General features: G+C 41.4%; 2 protein-coding genes across 3 annotated transcripts in view; both read right to left on the bottom strand.

Annotated features, from left to right (window-relative positions):
* The window catches only part of LOC122560426 (transmembrane protein 94-like), a 149,146-nt gene that overhangs the window by 45,412 nt on the left and 80,928 nt on the right, over positions 1-22,806 (bottom strand). The window contains exon 16 of the mRNA XM_043711059.1: positions 3,007-3,065. Coding sequence (XP_043566994.1) covers positions 3,007-3,065 — 59 coding nt within the window. The remainder of the gene's footprint in view (positions 1-3,006; positions 3,066-22,806) is intronic.
* LOC122560527 (transmembrane protein 94-like) overlaps positions 3,162-22,806 on the bottom strand; it is a 49,595-nt gene continuing 29,950 nt past the window's right edge. Inside the window, exons 8-12 of one of the 2 annotated variants that reach the window (XR_006314760.1) lie at positions 22,007-22,190; positions 20,611-20,688; positions 17,177-17,262; positions 8,766-8,914; positions 3,162-3,188 (exon numbers count right to left, since the gene is read on the bottom strand). Coding sequence is in view for 1 of the 2 variants with exons in the window: in XM_043711235.1 (XP_043567170.1) it covers positions 16,136-16,337; positions 17,177-17,262; positions 20,611-20,688; positions 22,007-22,190 (550 nt within the window). In the remaining variant the exon portion in view is untranslated. Of the gene's footprint in view, positions 3,189-8,765; positions 8,915-16,093; positions 16,338-17,176; positions 17,263-20,610; positions 20,689-22,006; positions 22,191-22,806 lie in introns of those variants that run through there. The other variant, XM_043711235.1, reaches the window with a different exon arrangement.

Raw genomic sequence — 22,806 nt, 5'->3', positions numbered from 1 at the left:
TAACACAATGGCAGTACCAGTCTCTGTTTGGAAAGTTAAAATCCCCTACCATAACCACCCTATTATTCTGACAGTTAACTGAGATCTCCTTACAAATTTGTTTCTCAATTTCCCTCTGACTATTAGGGAGTCAATAGTACAATTCCAGTAAGGTGATCATCCCTTTCTTATTTCTCAGTTCCATCCAAATAACTTCCCTGGATGTATTTCCGGAAATATCCTCCCTCAGTACAGCTGTAATGCTGTCCCTCACCAAAAATACCACTCCCCCTCCTCTCTTGCCTCCCTTTCTATCCTTCCTGTAGCATTTCTATCCTGGAACATTAAGCTGCCAGTCCTGTCCCTGTCCATCCCTGTGCCGTGTTTCTGTATTTGCTGTGATATCCCAGTCCCATGTTCCTAACCATGCCCTGGGTCCATTGCCTTCCCTGTTAGGCCCTTTGCATTGAAATAAATGCAGTTTAATTGATCAGTCTTACCTTGTTCTCTGCTTTGTCCCTAACTGCCCTGACTGTTTGATTGGCTTCTGTTCTCAACTGTACCAGTTTCAGATTGATCTCTTTCCTCACTATGCCCCTGGGTTTCCCCCCCCCCCGAGCAGTTCTAGCAAATCTCCCTGCCAGTATATTAGTCCCCTTCTAATTTAGGTGCAATCTGTCCTTCTTGTACAGGTCACTTCTATCCCAAAAGAGCTTCCAATGATCCAAAAATGTGAATCATTCTCCCATACAGCAGGTCCTCAGCCATGCATTCATCTGCTCTATCCTCCTACTCCTACCCTCACTAGCTCATAGTACCGGGAGTAATCCAGATATTACTACTCTCGAGGATCTTCTTTTTGAATTCTGCCTAACTCTCTGTAATCTCTCTTCAGAATCTCAACTTTTTTCCCTTCCTATGTTGTTGGTTCCATGTGTATAATGACCTCCTGCTGGCCCCTCTCCACCGTGAGAACATTCTGTACCCTCTCTGAGACATCCATGATGTTGACACTAGGGAAGCAACACACCATTCTGATTTTTCGCTGCTGGCCACAAAAACGTCTATCTGTACCTCAGACTATAGAGTCCCCTAACGGAATCGATCTCTTAGAACCCGTCGTACCCCTCATTGCATTAGAGCCCGTCTCAATACCAGAAAAGTGGCTGTTCATGCTATGTTCCCCTGAGAATCCATCCCCTCTACATTTTCCAAAACAGTATACTTGTTTGACTTTTCCCCCTTCGTATAACTGCCGTCCATCACATCTCCTTGCTCTTGTAAATTCTTCATTGTCTCTAACTGTCTCTCCAAACGATCTATTCGATCTGATAGGATTCGCAACCAATGGCATTTATTGCAGATATAATACTCAGTTACCTATAAACTCTCCCTAAAATCCCACATCCAACAAGAAGACCATATCAGTCTACTAATGGCCGTTTTTGCTTCTTTCAATCTACAGGCCCAGAAAATAACAAAACACTGCTCCAGGTTAAACTAATACTTATGGCTTATATTTTAAGTTTAATCAAGAGACATATTCAATAAAACATATAATCAAGATAGAACCCACTCTAATCACTACTGCAGACTTACTGTAAGGCCATGCTTAAAATATTCACCTAATCACTTATCTGTTTCTGTGCTGTGACCTCTTCCAAAAATGTTTCCACAAGATTAGTTGTGAATTTCACTGTTTGTAAATTTTCCCAGACTCACTCTGATGTTCAGCGATACTTGAATTAAACAGCAAAGGCAGTAACTGTGCAGGTTCACTGCTGTGTTAGTTAGCAATGTGGGTTTCTTTCTCTCTCTCTCTCTCTCTCTCTCCTGCACTGACCTCACCATGTGCTTCCTTTGTCTCTTCCTCTCCCTTTTAAAAGTGCTGTTGTTTTGACTACTTTTTTCTCCAAAGTTCCAAAACAATGTAACTGCATATCAAACAGTAATTGCTGCTCCTGGAATTCGAGGAAATCACCTCCAACATCTAAAATACCTCAAAAAAGGAGCAGCTGTTACAGCCAGAAATTTTTCCCATCCTTCATCTTGGATTACCCAGAATCCGATTCCAGGCCAGGGGTTGTGATGTAAAATCCTTGAATAAAATATGGAGCTTAGAAGGCTTCCGCATGTCTAGTCAATGATAAGGTTGTGCTCTTTGAGCTTCTGTTCAGTTTTGTTGAAATACTGTGTCTGGTCCAGGACAGAAAGAGCAGAATGAGAATAAGGCAGAGAATTTAAACAATAAATGATTGGAAATTTGGGGTCATACTTGGAGACAGAATGGTTGTGTTCATCAAAGCAATCACACTGTTTGCATTTTGTCTCCCCAGTATAAAAGAGACTGCATTATGGGCAATGAATGCAATCTATTAACTGGAGAAAATACAAGGAAGTTGTTATTGTACACAGAAGGACTGTTTGGTGCCTTGAATATTGGCAAGAAGAGAGGCTAAAATAAACCCTTACGCTGAGAAATCTTTTGTTGGTAATCCCTCCAGTGCTCCTCGCAATCTTCTATAAGGCAATAAGATTTAATAAGCCATAATTGTCCATTTGGCCCATTGGGTCAATTCTACCTGCTGTTTTGCTCTCCTTTCTGCCTTTAACTTGCTCAAATCCTAAGTTTCCTTAGTTCTGATCACTGGCAGTGAAATATTGATTTGAAATTTCCCAGCCCCCAAAAAATGTGGTCAGTAGCGAGTCAGTTGGCAAAATATGGCAAGATCAGAAAAATGAGACCCTTGATGTTGAGAAGATTTTCTTTTCCACCACGGTTTTCAAGGTGAGCTTAGAAGCTCACCATTGAGCAGAAAGAAGCCTATTTGTATTCATTAACATCCCATTATTATCTATTCTTGCCTCATTGACAAGCAATTTGCTATTTCCCTAGAAGGCAGATGGTGACAATTCCTTACATTTGGTTAGCAAAACATCTCCAGGCATATTGCATGGGCAACAACTACTTGCATCCACTCCCTCCCCAACCTTGACCACAGAGATTGGTATCAGGCTTGCACTCACCTCACTGCGTGTTCATGGTTCACTTCCGACTTGCTTGAAATACGCTTCTCTACTTTGGATCACACTCACACCTTTCATTGTAATGTTGGTACAAGGAATTTTGACGGTATTAGGCAGGAACTTTCAAAAGCTGATTGGAGGCAGATGTTCGTAGGTAAAGGGACGGCTGGAAAATGGGAAGCCTTCAGAAATGAGATAACAAGAATCCAGACAAAGTATATTCCCGTCAGGGTGAAAGGTAAGGCTGGTAGGTATAAGGAATGCTGGATGACTAAAGAAATCGAGGGTTTGGTTAAGAAAAAGAAGAAAGCATATGTCAGGTATAGACAGGATAGATCGAGTGAATTGTTAGAAGAGTAGAAAGGAAGTAGGAGTATACTTAAGAGGGAAATCAGGAGGGCAAAAAGGGGACATGAGATAGCTTTGGCAAATAGAATTAAGGACAATCCAAAGGGTTTTTACAAATATATGAAGGACAAAAGGGTAACTAGGGACAGAATAGGGCCCCTCAGAGATCAGCAAGGTGGCCTTTGTGTGGAGCCACAGAAAATGGGGGAGATACTAAATGAGTATTTTGCATCAGTATTTACTGTGGAAAAAGATATGGAAGATATAGACTGTAGGGAAATAGATGGTGACATCTTGTAAAATGGCCATAGTACAGAGGAGGAAGTGCTGGATGTCTTGAAACGGGTAAAGGTGGATAAATCCCCAGGACCTGATCAGGTGTACCTGAGAACTCTGTGGGAAGCTAGAGAAGTGATTGCTGGGCCTCTTGCTGAGGCTATCATTGATAGTCACAGTTGAGGTGCCAGAAGACTGGAGTTTGGCAAACGTGGTGCCACTGTTTAAGAAGGGCGGTAAAGACAAGCCAGGGAACTATAGACCGGTGAGCCTGACCTTAGTGGTCGGCAAGTTGTTGGAGGGAATCCTGAGGGACAGGATGTACATATATTTGGAAAGGCAAGGACTGATGCGGGTTAGTCAACATGGCTTTGTGTGTGGGAAATCATGTCTCACAAACTTATTGAGTTTTTGAAGAAGTGACAAAGAAGATTGATGAGGGCAGACAATAGATATGATCTACATGCACTTCAGTAAGGTGAGCGATAAGGTTCCCCATGAGAGACTGATTAGCAAGGTTAGATCTCATGGAATACAGGGAGAACTAGCCATTTGGATACAGAACTGGCTCAAAGGTAGAAGATAGAGGGTGGTGGTGGAGGGTTGTTTTTCAGACTGGAGGCCTGTGACCAGTGGAGTGCCACAAGGATCGGTGCTGGGCCCTCTTCTTTTTGTCAATTACATAAATGATTTGGATGCGAGCATAAGAGGTACAGTTAGTAAGTTTGCAGATAATACCAAAATTGGAGTTGTAGTGGACAGCGAAGAGGGTTACCTCAGATTACACAGGATCTTGACCAGATGGGCCAATGGGCTGAGAAGTGGCAGATGGAGTTTAATTCAGATAATTGCGAGGTGCTGCATTTTGGGAAAGCAAATCTTAGCAGGATGTATACACTTAATGATAAGGTCCTCGGGAGTGTTGCTGAACAAAGAGACCTTGAAGTGCAGATTCATCGCTCCTTGAAAGTGGAGTCACAGGTAGATAGGATAGTGAAGAAGGCTTTCCTTTAATGGCCAGAGTATTGAGTACAGGAGTTGGGAGGTCATGTTGAGGGTTGTCAGGACATTGGTTAGACCACTGTTGGAATATTGTATGGAATTCTGGTCTCCTTCCTATCGGAGAGATGTTGTGAAACCTGAAAGGGTTCAGAAAAGATTTACAAGGATGTTGCCAGGGTTGGTGGATTTGAGCTATAGGGAAAGGCTGAACAGGCTGGGACTTTTTTCCCCTGGAGCATCAGAGGCTGAGGGGTGATCTTATAGAGGTTTACAAAATTATGAGGGGCATGGATAGGATAAATAGACAACGTCTTTTCCCTGGGGTCGGGGAGTCCAGAACTATATGGCATAGGTTTAAGGTGAGAGGGGAAAGGTATAAAAGAGATCTAAGGGGCAACTTTTTCACACAGAGGGTGGTACGTGTATGGAATGAGTTGCCAGAGGATGTGGTGGAGGCTGGTACATTAGCAACATTTAAGAGGCATTTGGATGGGTATATGAATAGGAAGGATTTGGAGGGATATGGGCTGGGTGCTGGCAGGTGAAACTAGATTGGTTGGGATATCTGGTCGGCATGGAGGGGTTGGACTGAAGGGTCTGTTTCCATGCTGTACATCTCTATGACTCTGTGACAGTTGAGTGCAGGGAGAGGCATGGTGCATCTTAGTGGTCTTCGCTTGACTTCTTAGATCTCTCACAGTTTGCCACTTCTTGGACGCTCACAGCATTTCTGCCTAGCGTTGCCTATTTAGTTTGCCTGCCTCATTCAGAACTTACAGGGTCACCTTGCCTTGCCTTTGACAACAGATACAAAGTCAAGTGGCTTCCCAAGTCTGCCATCAGTGATTATTCAAGGGTGTGGATAAGTTGCCATATGGCAATGCGCTATGTCAAGTGCATGTCTGCACCACGTGCAAGCAGCCTACGCAGCAGACACACTGTATGTGCATCAACCAAATGACCATGTCTCAATGTCTAAATGGAGTAGTCCTCAGTCAGATCAAAGGGGAATGTCATATCTCAGTGTGTCCCACCATAGCTAGTCAAGGGAAGTAACTGATCTCATTCCAGGGCTTTGAATGTAGTCAGTTTGCTGCTTGGGCTGCTCAAATTTAGGGGTTCTGCAACTCTGGGGTCAGGCCTGAAGGTTCAGAGCCTGCAGTTAGGGAATTTGTGTCATGTCAATCAAGTCTGTCTTTCCAAGTCAGCCAAGATGGGATAAGGTTAGTCCTGAACACTGATGAGACGTTATGCAAACTGGGCATTAGGGAAAGAATAGCAGTCCCTTACACTAACATAGCTTTGTGTTAAGTACAGTTAGCAGAAGAAGGTGAATGATGTGTACACAAGGAGGTCAGTTGCAGAGAATTACGTGAGATAACTCACGGAAACAAACAAAAAATCACCTTACCTGATTTTTGCTAAACATTTATCGCATTAACGTTGTTTAATTCCACAAATGTTGCTTGATGTACTGAGTATTTCCATCATTTTGTGTTTTTATTCAGATACCCAGCATCTGCAATATTTTGCTTGTAGGAGAAAATGAGGATTGCAAATGCTGGAGAGTCAGAGTCGAAAAGTGTGGCAAAAGCACAGCAGGTCAGGAAGCATTGGAGGAGCAGGAGAGTTGACGTTTTGGGCATTAACCCTTCATCAGGAATGTGGAGGGGAAGGGGGCTGAGAGATAAATAGGAAGGTAGGGCTGGGGAAAGGTAGCTGGGAAGGTGATAGGTGGATGCAGGTGGGAGCTATTAGTGATAGATTGGTTGGGAGGTGCGAAGGAAGATGGACAGGTAGGACAAGACAAGAGGGTGGTGCCGAGTCGGAGGGTTAGATCTGGGATGAGCTGAGAGGAAGGGAGATTTGGAAACTGGTGAAGTTGGCATTGATGCCATATGGTTAGAGGGTCCCAAGGTGGAAGATAAGGCGTTCTTCCTCCAAACGTCGGGTGGCTTGGATTTGGTGGTAGAAGAGGCCCAGGACTTGCATGTCCTTGGTGAAATGGGAGGGGGAGTTGAAGTGGTCAGCCACAGGGCAGTGGGGTTGTTAGGTGCGTCTATCCCCAAGGTATTCCCTGAAACCCTCCATGAGTTGGAGAATTATAGCAATCCTATATCCCTACGAATCCTTTACCAGATGTCCAGTCATCTGTCTTTACTTTTGACATTCTGATGTAGAATTAGCTATTATTATACTCCCTAGTGATTTCTCTCTTGCTTTGGAAGCAACTTGTTTCCATTCATGCCTTTACTCAGTAAAAATGATGAACTTAAACTCAAATTAGTTCTGTCAAGCGACTGATTCCCTTATCAGGGCTACCCCCACAGTCAAATATCAGCATACAATAACTACTAATGAAAGTTACTTGATTCTGGGTGGCCTCCATTAGCCACCAAAAATTACACAATAGGAGTGTTACCTTTATTATCTCACACACAATGTTGTGGACTGCAACAAAGTTGAATATTATCTTCATGTCAACTACATTCCACTTCCTGTATATCCTTTCATATCTTAAACACAGCAGTGGTATGTTATAATATGGTCTTCTGGATGATAGCAGCTATAAGACATAGGAGTAGGCAATTTGGCCATCAAGTCCGCTTCACCATTCAATGAGACCATGGGTGATCTGATAATCCTCAACTCCATATTCTTGTCTTTTCTCCATACCCCTTGACTGCCATACTGATTAAGATTAGATTAGATTTCCTACAGTGCGGAAACAATCCCCAGCAAGTGCACACCAACCCTCCGAAGTGTAACCCACCCAGATCCATTCCCCTCTGACTAATGCACCTAGTACTATGGGCAACTTACCATGGCCAATTCACCTGACCTGCACATCTTTGGACTGTGGGAGGAAACCGGAGCAGCCGGAGGAAACCCACGCAGACACGGGGAGAATGTGCAAACTTCACACAGACAGTCAAGAATCGAACCTGGGACCCTGGTGCTGTGAGGCAGCAGTGCTATCCACTGAGCCACCGTGCCACCCTACGGTGTTGTCACAGTCTTAAATATTCTTAATGACACAACCTCTATTAAAAATGCTTTTCTTTTAAAGATTTCCATAGATTCACCGCCCTGAGGGAAGAAATTCCTCCATATCTTTGTCTCTGTCTTCTCTCAATCACATCATTATGAGATGGCCGTACACTATATTGTACAGTATTCAGCTAAATTATCAGTTGTAAATTATCTTTCAATGTTTCATAAAATTAAGTAAAGTTGGCATAGTTTTAGCAGGTCCTAGGGTTGCTCTCTCGTTAGAGAAAAATGTCTGATATTGGTTCAACTTGAGAGTCATCACGCCTCACATGCTGATGAATAGCATGCTTGAAAATGGCAAGTACAGGGAAAGATTGGGTTGGTTAGGGTTGTTTTCCTTGGAACAAAGGAGACTGATCAGTGGTTTAATTGAGATGTACAGAATAGTGAGAGACTTGGATACAGTGGAAGGGGAAGACTAGTTTCCCCTAGCAGAGCATTACCAGAGGACACAGATTTAGGGTGATTGTTAGTAGGATTAGAAGGGACATGCCTTTTCACCTGGATGGTGGTGACTGTCTGGAATTTGCTGTCCAGTTTGATGGTTGAGGTGCAAACACTCAACTCATTTAGAAGCAACCCACATCAGTACCTGAAGCTCTGTAACCTGCAAAGTTATGGGACAGGTGGGACTAGAATAAGTGGCAAGCTTATTCAGCCAAATGGCCTCATTCTGTCCTGGAACCTTCCTATGGTTCTTTATAAATACACTTTCAGGGTGTGATCTGCCCAAAAACAGGTCCTTGCTTCACTATTTACTGAAGCTTCATCCAGAGCTGTTTTCTTAAAAGTTTTATTTTTTGTGGTGGTCTGCCAATTTCTTCCATCTTCAGGAGCAGAGTGAGGTGGAGGGTCCCTAATTTTACCTCAGCAAGATTTGGAATCAAACATCCCCTGTTGGCTGTAACCTGATCCACACACTAGTCATTTAGCCAACCGAGCTAGTTTAGTCACTGCATGTGTAAATATATTAAAGAAGTAATCAGTACCACTCAATCCATATGGACATGATGAATTAAATAGCCTATTTCTGCATTGTTCTATTAAAATATGATAACAGAAATCAAATTGCCACTTACATGAATGGTCCAAATGGATGGCAAGAGAAATTGGTTTTATACTGTTCTTTCATACAGAACCCGTGCAGCATCAATCCAAAGCATGTCAACTGCAAGCAGACAGTCAAGCCAGACTTGACCAGAAAATACAGCACAAAAAACCACTGGGTCTAGGAGTAAAACAGAAGCAAACAACTATTCAAATGCCACAGCTATTGGATTACTAAGAACATTGTTTGATCTGCTAGAAGTTAGAAGAGTAAGAGGTGACTTGATTGAAACATATAAAATCCTGAAGGGACCTGTCAGGGTAGATATGGAGAGGATATTTCCTGTTATGTGAGAATCTAGAATTAGGGGTCAATGTTTAAAAATCAGGAGTTGCCCATTTAAAACAGAGGTTAGGTGAAATGTTTTCTCTCAGTGGATCATGGGTTTTTGGAACTCTCTTCACAAATTAAGCGGTGCAAGGAGCATCCTTGAATATTTTCCAGGGCAGATTGATAGATTCTTGATCGATAGAGGTCAATAGATTCTTGTTAACAAAATGGGTTGAAAGGTTATTAGGGATAGGCAAGAGTGTGGATTTGAGATTATGATGGTGGGGCAGAGCAGGATTGAGAAACTGAATAGCTTACTCCTGCTCCTGATTCATATCTTTGTACGAACCTTTATCTCTCAGGTTTAGAAAAATACTTTGTTTTATGATTTTCCAGTCAAAAACCTTGGGAGGTTTCAGTATATTAAAGGTGCCAGATAAGTTGTCATTGTAATTGTCAGCTTTGGCTAAGTGGCAACACAAATTATTCACTCACAAGCCAAGGGGTCAAGTGCATTTCAGGTTATGAGCAAGTAATCTCGGTTGACAGTCCAGTGCTGTCATGAGACAGTACTACATTGTCAGAAGAGGCAATCAAAAGTCCTGTCTTTCCTCACATACATGATTTCATGTATATGTTTAAAGAAGAGTTGAGGTGTTATCCTGGTGTTTTGACTGGCAGTTAGTTCTCTTTCAATATATTGCTACAGATCTGCTGTTTATGGGACATTTCTATCTGCAAACTGTTTGTTGCATTTCCTACTTTCTAACATATTTGATTTATTATAAAGCAATTTTAGGATGCCCAAAAATTGTGAATGGTCCTATAGCTCAGTGGTTAGCACTGCTGTCTTGCAGTGCCAGGAACCTGGGTTTGATCCTGCCCGTGGTCAATTGTCTGTGTTGTACATGGTCTCTGTGTCTGTGCAGGTTTCCTCCTGGTGCTCTGATTTCCTCCCACAGTCCAAAAGATGTACAGATTAGGCGGGTTGGCCATGCTAAATTGCTGTCAGTGTGCAGGCTAAGTGGAATAGCCATGGGGAATGGGGGGAGGGTCAGTGTGGACTTGATGGGCTAAATGGCCTGTTTCCACATTGTATGGATTCTATATTAATGAAGATTCATTTTCATCTCCAGTTTAGATGTCAATGTCCAACTATTGAAGCAAGGGGAAAGGAGGAGAGCAATTTCATTTACTAATAAAAATAAGTATGGCACAAAATGGAGAGCTGACGTGCTAACAACCCTTAGGTACTATTGACATTGAGTAGTCTCATCCCCAAAGAGAAGAATTTGATTGAAGAATGCAGCTTTGAGGCTGGCCTGTCAGTCACCATGACCTGGCTACTGTACTCCTGCTGGCATATCACAGGCTGAGTGCATCTTTCTTTCCACAGAGCAGAAAGTTACATTGAGTGGGTTTAGTATTACATTGTAAATCTGATTTTTAACTTCTGAAAATACTAGCAAATACTTGGCAAATCATGAGGATTTCCTCTGTCTTGAAGCCTTGATCATGTCAGCTTATATCTTCCCCTGTCATAACTAACATTGTTTTCATCCCTTTCTGATCTGTATCAAGTATTACTAATTTCAAACAGATGAACTTCACTCGCATCCAACACATACTTCTTTGCTCTGGATTGTTTTGCTTCTAATACTGGAAATTTCTATGTTGACATTTTACAGTGTCTGCCATTTATCATATGACTTATTTACCAGAAGACTATTCTTAACATATGTGTATTGTAACTGAGAGTGGGAGCAGACCACTTGGCCGGTTGAGCTTGTTCCATCACTCAATACAATCATTCTGGTCTTCAACCTTAACTCCACTCTCTTACCTGTTCCCCAAATCCCATGATTCCTCAGATCCTTTGCCCTCTGTCCTGAATTTTTTGCAATGATGGACCATCCTAAGCTCTGTTAGTAACAAATCCAATGCTCACAACCTTTAGAATGAAGAGATTTATAGAGTCATAGAGATGTACAGCATGGAAACAGACCCTTCAGTCCAACCTGTCCATGTCGACCAGATATCCCAATTCAATCTAGTTCCACCTGCCAGCACCTGGCCCATATCCCTCCAAACCCTTCCTATTCATATACCCATCCAGATGCCTCTTAAATGTTGCAATTGTACCAGCTCCACCACATCCTCTGGCAGCTCATTCCGTCCTTATCTCAGTTCTAAACAGTCAACCCCTTATCCTTAGGCTGTGCCCCATGTTCAAGATTATTCGGCCAGAAGTCAATAATTTCTCATTTTTCACCCTGTCATGTCCCTTCGGAATTTTGTGTGTTTCAATGAGATCACCTTGTATTTCTCAAAACTTTGGATAGCATGGGACCAAATTTCCCATTCATCATTATTCATCAATAGATGTACCTATTCTTCAAGAATCATGTAGTACCTCCTCCTAATATTCTTTATTGTGATTGTGGATTTTCTTAGAATAAAATTACTGGCCTCGAATTTCCAGGAATTTTCAGCACAAAGAATTATGCAGGACATTTGTGACTATGGATTTGAGTCCATTTATTTGGAAAACTGTGAGAGAGGGGAAGTTTAAGATGTGTGAGGCAAGATCTTTTACACAGAGGATGTTAGGAGAAAGTGAGGACTGCGGATGCTGGAACTCAGAGTCGAGAGTGTAGTGCTGGTCAGACAGCATCTGAGGAACAGGAGAATCAACGTTTCGCGCATAAGCTCTTCTTTATCCTGATGAAGGGCTTATGCCCAAAACATCGATTCTCCTGCTCCTCGGATGCTGCCTGACCTGCTGTGCTTTCCAGTGCCACACTCTCACCTGGAACACTGCCAGGGGAGGTAATAGAAGCAGAAGTGATAGTAACGCTTAAGAGACATTTAGACAGACACTGTGAATAGGCAGGGAAAAGAGGGAAATGGACCTTATAGAGGCAAAATAGGATTAGTTTAGAATGACACCATGGTAAGTGCAGACAAGGTGGACCAAAGGGGCTGTTCCTGAATTGTACTGGCCTATTTTCTACATAAGCCAACAAGAATGTGCAAGGAGCATGAAAATGTATGTGATACATTCAAACAAAAAACCTTTCAACCTCAAAAATCTATGCAAGGAGAAGGAGACTCTTATGTTCAAATTAGATCAAACTGATCTTGGAAGTTTAGAGATCAGTTGAAATATTAGCAGGAGGTTGTAATTGAATCTCCTCACAAAACCATGGAAGAATATTGTTTAATCTCTGTAAAGGAGCAGAGACCCATACTACAGAGCTTCTGGGGCTGAGGCATATCTGAGAAAAACTTAAGAACTAAATGAAACTTGAGAATTTTAAATCTGAGCAAACATTGGAATAGTTTAACAACCTAACAGAGGTTGATCTGAAAATCCCAGCTGTTAACAGTCACACAGCACTATCAAGCAGCAGAGAATGATCCACGTATTAGAAACGGTGCAACTAAAGGAAATGCTCGTACTATAGTCAGGGGCATGTCAATATAATGCTGTATCAAAGAGATTAAAAGAGAATCAGAGTGTAGTATTGGTCACAACCAACAAAAGCATGTTTCACAGCAATAGTGGTACTGAAAGGATAGCAGCACTTTTGTTATGGTTGTTTAATTAATTTCTGCAGATCTTAAACATAGCAAAGTTTGTTCCGAAGATTTGTAGCTCGGGTGCTCGTTGTTGTGGTTCTGTTCGCCGAGCTGGAAGTTTTTGTTGCAAACGTTTCGTCCCCTGGCTAGGCGACATCATCAGTGCTTGGGAGCCTCCTGCGAAGCGCTTCTTTGATGTTTCCTCCGGTGTTTATAGTGGTCTGTCCCTGCCGCTTCCGGTTGTCAGTTTCAGCTGTCCGCTGTAGTGGTTGGTAAATTGGGTCCAGGTCGATGTGTTTGTTGATGGAGTTTGTGGATGTCCTGAAGAAGGGCTTATGCCCGAAACGTCGATTCTCCTATTCCCTGGATGCTGCCTGACCTGCTGCGCTGTTCCAGCAACACATTTTCAGCGCTGGTATCATAGAAACACTACAGCATGGAAAGCAAGCCATTTGGCCCATCAAGCCCACACCAACCCTCCAAAGAGCACTCACCCAGACCCACTCCCCACCCTATCCCTGTTGCCCTATATTTCCCATGGCTAATCCACTTATCCTGCACATCCCTGAACACTATGGGAAATTTAGTATGGCCAAACCAGCTAACCTGCACATCTTTGGACTGTAGAGGAACTTGGAACACCCGAAGGAAACCCACGCAGATACGGGTAGAATGTGGGAACTCCATTCAGACAGTAGCCACTCAGTAGCTCTGGCAGAGATGCTAAAGCAAAAAAAGAAACATAGATGCTGTTAACACTCAAGTAGTGTCAAAGTGAGAGAGCGCTAAGAGAGAAAATGAAGAGCTTGAGATGCATCCTCATCTAATCCATGAGTGCCTGTCCTGGCGTGTACATTTTTCTGCAGTAACATTGTGATGAGAGCTGCCTGTGTGCTCCAAAGTGCAACAATGAAGTGCAGAAGAAGTGTACTGTAGTGGAATGGAGATGTCGATGCAGCAAGTCTGGTTTGTGTTGGATATAGTGTGCTTGTGGTTGTTGCTTATGGTGGTTACCCAGATATGCTTGGTTAGAAAGCCAGACTTTTTGGTCTCAATGTTAATTTGGTCTCAATTTGTCCAGTTTTTTCCAACTTTCTCACCATGACCCATGATGTTCAGGGGTTGCTCTGCGTAACTCTTAATTCTTGCACTGGAATTTGCATCAGAGTTGATTTATAAATCAACTTTACTCCTCTGGTCTTATTTTAAACATAATGTATGAAGGATAAATAACATAAAATATATCCAACAGCATATTAATTAAATAGTTCAGGCATTTACATTCGAAGTTGAGGTTTTGTTGCATGTAATCATATGTAGTGATGGAACATAATCTATTACTCAATAATAATGATTTGGAGGAGCCAGTGTTGGATTGGAGTGGACAGCATTAAAAATAACACAACACCAGGTAGCTGATGAAGGAGCAGTGCTCTGAAAGCTAATGCTTTCAAAAAGAACCTGTTGAACTATAACCTGGTGTTGTGTGATTTTTAATTCAATAATAAAGCAATGCTGCCCCCTAATGGAGAACATCAATATTTGTTTCTTCCTTTGTTTTGCTTTACATTTACAGAATCATTCACCATGAAAGTGGAAAACTTACATTAACCTTAGAATGAAATTTCAGTTTTTAAAAAATTCTTTCTTGGAATGTGTGGGTCACTGGAAAGTCTCGAATTTGTTAGCCTTGAGGAGAATTTGTTGCTCTAAACAGTCTTCTTGAAGGCTTCCCAACCATGTGTTGCAGGTACACCCAGAGTAATAAGGAAGAGAGTTTAATGATTCTGATCCAGCGATAGAAAAGGAATGGTGATAGTTCCAAATCAGGATAGGGGGTGGGGCTTGGAGAGAACTTAGAGGTAATGGTGATGTTCCCATGTGTCTGGTGTCTTCTCGTGGGTAGAGTGCAAGGGTTTGGAAGTGGCTCTCAAAGGAGACTTGGTGGATTGCAGCAATGCATCTGACAGTTATCACTGTAAGACTATGGTGGGGTAAGTAAATGTGCCAATCAAGTGGGCTGCTTTTTCTAGATCGTGTCATACCTCTTGAGTGTGGTTGGAGTTGCACCCACCCAGGCAAGTGAAGTGTTTCCCTTCCACTCCTGACATGCTTTACATATGATGGGCAGGTATTGACGAGCCTGGAAAGAATTACACACTACACAGAATTTCAGCCTCTGACCTGAATTGTTAGTCGCAGTATTTACATCGTTGATCCAGTTAGATTTCTGGTCAATGGTAAGCCCCAGGGTGATAATGGTGGGGCATTCAGCATTGCATGCTATTAAACAAGGGAAAAGGATTAGATTCTGTCTGTTTTTGGAGGTTGCCTTGCATTTGACTTGTGAATGTCATTTTCCACTTAACCAGCCCAACATTTCCAGATCTTGTTAAATACAAGCCCAGATTGTTTCAACATCTGAGGAATTGCAAATGGTACTGACTGTATAACATCATATGAATAGCCCACTTCTGGAGGGGAGGTTATTGATGCACCCTTTTCTAATATTTGTTCAGGGGAGGTATTGCAGCTCAGTGATTAGGGAGTGATTCCAGTCACTGTAGGCAATAGTAGATTAGATTAGATTCCCTACAGTATGGAAACAGGCCCTTCGGCCCAACCAGTCCACACCAACCCTCTGAAGAGCAACCCACCCAGACCATTTCTCACTGACTAATGCACCTAACACTTTGGGCAATTTAGCATGGCCAATTCACCTGATCTGCACATCTTTTGGACTGTGGGAGGAAACTGGAGCACCTGGAGGAAACTGGAGCACCTGGAGGAAACTCACGCAGGGAGAATGTGCAAACTCCACACAGACAGTCACCCGAGGCTGGAATTGAACCTGGGACCCTGGTGCTGTGAGGCAGCAGTGCTAACCACTGAACCACTGTGCCACCCCAAGGGATGGGATCTGGTGTGAGTTAAGACATGGGCAGCAGAGTTTTGGATGGCCTCAAGTTTATACAGAGCAGGACATGTGAGATCAGCCAAGAGTTGCATTAAATAGTGAATTCCAGATGCACCAAAGAGTTTCAGCAGCGAAAGAGCTGAGAAAGGGTGAAGTCAGGCAATATTAGAGAGATTGAAAAATAAAATCTTAGTGATGACAAGAATATGAAATTGTCAGCTCATCTCCCTATATTTAACAGGAGGAAATGTCTGCTAATAAAATATTCAATGTCAGATTCTCTGAGAATTACAGCACCTGCTTTGCATCACAGTGAAGCAGAAATCAACAAGGTGTAATGCAAATTATGTATGTCTAACCAATGCAGAGACCTTGGCAGAGATGTGCCTTAATTGGGTGCCTATTCTGTGAATGTTTGACAAATAAATTAAATCCACAGAAAGCACAACAATCAAAGGTTTCTTTCAGGCAGAAGTGAGCAACGAAGTGAGATCATGCCAGTCAAGTGGAAATTTAAGCAGTGTGTAATGAGTAGCTGCAGCCTGCTTCACATCCATCAAATCACCCTGAAATTAGATTTCACCCTCTGCTTGTGGTTGAAAATACATTGCTGCACCATCACAAAAGACATCAAACCAGCGATAGCATGCTGGACTAACTGATGTGTCAAATGCGTTAGTTCTGAAACTTGCTTTTTTTGGTAAGATCTTGAGGTTCTTTCCTGTAGCCACTTCCATCACGGTGTTGTCTGGAGGTTTCCCCATGAGGGACATGCTGAGACGACACAGAACTTGTTACTGTACATCACTTATTATGTTCTGGAAGGCATATCTAATGATATTTTTGTTTTGCAAAAAACAAAATACGCAACATCCCCATTCTTTTTCCTTCATAATCATCCTACTGCCATTACAGTTTATGTCCATTAAATAAATGTGGTGGATTAAACAATATCCAAATTAAATTGAATTGGCATAATTAACTTGAAGCAACATATTTGGGATTTTGGAATTGTTGTAATGGAAAATCCTGTATAATTATCAAAGAACATTACAATTCTGTCATTATAAGACATACCAAAAATGCACTAAAATTATATTTGATGGGATATGGGTATTTTTAAATGTGAAATACACTGATGGGTTAAACCCAGCAATTTTCATGTTTTAGAGGGAATTTCACCTTATTAAAAGTTAATTGAAATCAATTTTGACTCATCCATGCAGCTTCAACATCATCATCTCTCTTTTTACCAGCACTCCCCATGTCCCAATTAAATTATCTCTGATGGAGACCAAATCAAGGTGTAATTCATTCCAGTGTTGTCTCTTCTTCAGTAGGATACTCTAAAATATCACCAAAGAACAGATTCTTAGAATCAAAATAGTAACAGTGGGTCCACATTGAAGCCAGGAATGCTATTTTTTCAGAAAAGCATTTTATACATTTTTCCTTGTGTCATTGCGTCTGTAACCAATATTTGGGGCCATAAATCTCAGCATGCAGATGTTTATTTTTTTCTGCCATCTGTTACACATAGTTGTTCTATAGCTTCATGGGAGGCTTTTCGCAAACAGATTAGTCTGAATGAGTGTCTGCAAGCAAAGTCTCACCTTACGAGAGGGAAATAGACACAGGTGAGACAAAGCACGTCTGTTGTCCCAAGAGGTGGGGGTAACTGAGCCATAGAAGCCAGAACCTGAACGACATCAAACATATAATTAGTTTCATGTATAATCTTTAATCCCAGGACATAGAGCAATACATGTACCAGTTTCCCCATAAGACCTCATCAGACAGTTTTCCATCTAATTTGATGATCTTTGGGAGGAATATTCTATATGTCAAGTATTTATTTCTGTGCATCAATTACATTACTATCCTCCAAATCTTATGAACCTATCCCCAAGTTATCTCTTTATGTTATCTCACATCAAAGTTCCATCAATATGAAAGAGATCACAACATAGTTCATGGTCGGCATGGACGGGTTGGACCGAAGGGTCTGTTTCCATGCTGTACATCTCTATGACTCTAATTAGACATTGTCATAATGCTATGAAGTACAGATTAGTCGATTTATTGACTAACTTAAAAGGCTTGGGTTTTGGATTGGGACTTAAGAATAAATTGGAATACTTTAAAATAGTGACAGTCACCTAGCACAAAGGAATTTGCAAAGGAATTTTTAAATAGCATAGCTGAAACTGTCTACCACATCCTGAAAGGGCTATACAAAAGCAGTTACCTGAACATTAAAATTAATTGTCACAATGTATACCTCACAATGAGGTCTTCAGGTATCTCTGGTGTATGAAACAGTTTGACTACAGAGTGGAAAACATTTAAACCCGAAAATGCTTTTGAAAAGAGAAGTATTCAATAGATTTAGCAACTCAAAGCTGATCATCCATGAGACCACCTGCCATCAACATCAGCATAATTACATATTCAACCACAATCTGTGATCTTGTATATCCCTCACTCTACCATTATCATCAAACTGAAGGATTGACCTTTTATCATTGAAGATTGCAGGGAGTCATGCCAGCAGCAGCACCAGGCATTCCTAAACATGGTGAAGCTACATCACAGAATTACTTGTGTGCCAAACAGCAGAAGTAGCATGTGTTAGACAGAGCAATGCAACCCCACAACAAATCTATCAGGTCTAAGATCTTCAATTCTGCCACCCCAATTGTGAATGGTAGTGGACAATTAAACAACTTAGTGAAGGAGGATTGTTCACAAAAGTCCCCATTTTTAATACTGGAGGAGCTCAGCACATCAGTACAAAAACAAGGCTGATCTACTTACATCCAGCTCCAACCAGAAGTGCCTAGTGGATGATCCATTTCAATTTCTTTCTGAGCTGGAAGCCCAATCTGCAGCTAATTTGATTCACTCCACACGATATCAAGACACAACTAAAGGCATTGGATATTGTAAAGGCTATGGACACTGACAACATTCCCACAATATTAATGTAGATTGATGCTCCAGAACTAGGCATGTCCCAAGGCCCCCAGAATATACCTACCAACCTACACACAACAAAGTTATTTCAGTATAGCCACAACACTGACATCTATTGGGATATGTGGAAAATTGTCTCGATGTGTCCTATCCACAAACAGCACGACAAATCTAACCTGGCCAATTACTGGACGACCAGTTTACTCTTGATCATCAGCAAAGTGATGGAAGGGATTACCAGCAGTTTTATTAAGCCAGATTTACTCAACAATAACCTGCGCACTGATAAACAATCTAGGTTCCACCAAGGTACTTAGCTCTTGACTGCATTACAACTTTGTCCAAACATGACCAAGTAGTTGGATATCAGAAGTGAGGTGACTGAGACTGCCCTTGACATCAAAGCACCATTTGACCCAGTATGGCATCAGGGAGCCCAGAAAAACCTGACATCAATGGGAATCAACTCTCCCTGAGTTGCAGTACTGCCAAGAACAAAGGTGGAAGTTTGTGGATGGTAAAGGCCAATCATCTTAGTCCTAGACCATCACTGCAGGAGTTCCTCAAGTGCAACCAGCTTCAGTTGATTAATCAATGATCTTCCATCCATCATTCTGTCAGAAATGGGGATGTTCATTGATATTTGCACAATATTCAGCATAATTTACTACCACTTAGATGCTGAAGAATTTATGCTCATATGCAGCAAGACCGTGATAACATCCAGACTTGGGCTGATAAATGGCAAGTAATGGCTGGTACAATTGCAACATTTAAGAGGCATTTGGATGGGTATATAAATAGGAAGGGTTTGGAGGGAGATGGGCCAGGTGCTGGCAGGTGGGACTAGGTTGGGTTGGGATATCTGGTCGGCATGGATGGGTTGGACCGAAGGGTCTATTTCCATGCTGTACATCTCTATGACTTTATGACTCTAATTAGGGATGCTCAATAAATACTGGCCTAGCCAGCGATGCCTGCATCCAATTACACTTTTTTTAGAAAAAGGGCCAAAACTGTTGTGAATTCACAAGATATAATCTTAAAGAGATTCCTTTGTCTTCACAGAGTGACAGATATTAGATTGAATTACCTGGATACACTCACATTCCCAAATTATCCAGCACAGTCAGATTTACACAGTGACTCAGTGATGCAGCCACAAATCAATCACATCAGAAATTCTCTCATTTATTTAAACACTAAATACGTGCAGAACTCAACGGGTAGCTGCTGCAAACACTCGGGTTGTTCTCAGATTCAAGTTGCTTCACGTGCAAGTCAGGTTTCTATAGTAATCAACCTACCACAGTGATCAGATATGTGAGATCTACCAGAATGCTTCTGGATGAATGCCAACTCGGAGGCTGCACACTAACAAATGCATAGAGCTATTAAGGTTTCAGGACGGAGGAAAACTAAAACTACTTTACACTGATGGATTTGGAGTAATTATTGTAAGCAATAACTAATGGGAAAGCATGGACAAAATTGAGGAGAAACTAGCACAATGGTGGCTCTGCTGTACCATATTGACCATGCGGGTTATCTACTGAGCCATCAATGGAGTTTCATGTTGTCTCTTCCATCAGAAGAACTATATATTGCTCCCATTGCTCATGCAACCAGAGGAGTTTTGAAATAGAATTAAAAAGGAATCATATGTAAGGAATGGAGTGGACACAAGGAGAAAATCTGTTCCTTGCAATAATTCTCACTGCTGATGTTAGCTTACACTTTATACCACTTGGTTGGATGGGAATTGGTTAGCTAAGTTGGCTGGATGGCCTGAATAGTAATGCTAACCGCACAAGTTCAATTCCCACACTATGAACATCCCATCTTTTCATTCTTGCCCCTCGCCTGAGACATGGTGACACTCAGATTAAACTTATCACCAATCATCTCTCTTCGATAAGTGAGAGTGGCCCTATGGCCCTCTGGAACTATGGCTACTTTACATTTACACTTGACATGGTGTGGCTTACATAATCAGAATATTTTATCATTAGCCTGTACAAAGCAAGTAATTCAGTCCTTGTTATGCATAATAAAAATAATTATAAATTACCTGTATCATTGTCAGGGAAAGTTGGCACTGAAGGTGAAGCAGAAAGCATTTCCTAATTCCTGAAATCATTTGCCGAGCCTAGGCAGCAATAAGATATCAAAATTCAACAAGTTTAAACAGAGAGTCAAAATGTATTGATATTAATAAAGCCTACAAAGGTCATTGGACTTTTTGCTAATCTTCTGCTTTTAAAATACACATCATTTGCAAAGATCTTCCAGCTAAACAGATTTCAAGATTTATTGATTCCGTTTAGACCACCTGGGAAATACTTCAGATTTTGCCCCTTCCCTCACCCCCCGAAGGAAAAAGAGTTTTCTCTCTTCCCACTGGTCCCCACATCACCAGACCGAAGGGCTTGGACTGCTCAGGTGGGCACTGAAAATCTCATGTGACTCCTTCAAAGAAGAGGAGGGATGTTATCTTTTAAGGCCCTGCTAATACTTATCCCACAATCAACACCAGAAAAGCAGATTATTGGACCATTTGACATTATATTGGGAGATTACTGAGTGTTAATGGATCTAACATTCCAACAGTAACTGTAATTTAAAAGTACGTATTTGGGTAGAAGGTGCTTTGGGACTTCCTGAGTTTGTGAAAGATGTTACAAAATCTGTAACAAAATACTGCATTCGTTTTTATCAGGGTTTCTGTGCACAAGAAGGGCATAAATAGAAAAGGCTGGTACTTTTTATGGGTGAGTTTATTCTATTGCTAATGTCCTATAATCAGGTTAATTTGGCGACTAAACTTAAAGTTCCATGGAAAGGGGTGATTAGTTTATAATTAAATTGTTAAAAATCATTCTGGTCATAGAATCATATGTTACAGAAGAAGCTCTTTAACCCATTGAGTCTACACAACTAAGTTACTTTAAATCTACACTAAACCACATTTAAGAGGCATTTGGATGGGTATATGACTAGGAAGGGTTTGGAGTGATATCGGCCGGGTGCTGGCAGGTGGGACTAGATTGGGTTGGGATATCTGGTCGGTATGGACGGGTTGGACTGAAGGGTCTGTTTCCATGCTGTACATCTCTATGATTCTATGACCTGCCCAGGCATTCCAGATTCCCACCCAGCTGAATTTCCCAGGTGAAAAAAAACTTCAAATTTCCTCAAAACCTTCTGCCTTTCACCTTAAAACTATGCCCCTTATATTGACCGTGCAAAGATTAAAAGCAAAAATTATCAATTTTTGGAAAGCTGAAATAAGCACAAAATATTTCAGTAGAAAAACGTTTATTTTTTACATGTGGCCAACAAGATGATAAAACTAGCCGGGCATTTCCAAGATTTTCATTTTTTTTAAAATTTAGAATCTCTAGGATTTGTAGATTTTATTTTCATTTGTACCAGATCCTTACTGTGTTTGAGGAACTCTCAAATACCTGTTTGATTAGCTGGATTATGCTGATGTTGTCATGGTTTCTGAAGTGCACAGAGCTCGCTAGGCTACCAAAGAGGCTGGACAAGTGGAGTGGTGTAGTTTTGTGTGAGCGTGAAGTTAAATGTTCACAATCTTTGTGACAGGTCTGCCTGCAGTAAGACAAACTCAAAGGATCCAAGGAAAAGCTGCAAGTTTAACAAATCAAAGCAAAAGTTCCATCACTGAGTTGGCTAAATTGCAAACAACTTATACAGCTCAATGATATTGAGCTCAAAGCCTACAACATTTCATAAAATAGACATATTTAATCAAGATTCATTTTGAAACATTCCATTTGATATTTCTCTTCCAATAATGCTGTTTTATTGCTCTCAGAGGAGTATGATTTAGCCTCTGAATCATGGTTGATCTCCAGTTTAACACAAAGGGCTGAATCTGACCAGAATTGAGGGTTTGGTTAAGAAAAAGAAGGAAGCATATGTCAGGTATAGACAGGATAGATCGAGTGAATCCTTAGAAGAGTATAAAGGAAGTAGGAGTATACTTAAGAGGGAAATCAGGAGGGCAAAAAGGGGACATGAGGTAGCTTTGGCAAATAGAATTAAGGAGAATCCAAAGAGTTTTTACAAATATATGAAGGACAAAAGGGTAACTCGGGACAGAATAGGGCCCCTCAGAGATCAGCAAGGCAACCCTTGTGCGGAGCCACAGAAAATGGGGGAGATACTAAATGAATATTTTGCTTCAGTATTTACTGTGGAAAAGGATATGGAAGATACAGACTGTAGGGAAATAGATGGT

This window comes from Chiloscyllium plagiosum, chromosome 21 (assembly GCF_004010195.1).
Source record: "Chiloscyllium plagiosum isolate BGI_BamShark_2017 chromosome 21, ASM401019v2, whole genome shotgun sequence".
Taxonomy (NCBI): Eukaryota; Metazoa; Chordata; class Chondrichthyes; order Orectolobiformes; family Hemiscylliidae; genus Chiloscyllium; species Chiloscyllium plagiosum.
Note: the sequence above shows the minus strand (reverse complement) of the source record. Positions and strands in the feature narration are given on the sequence as shown.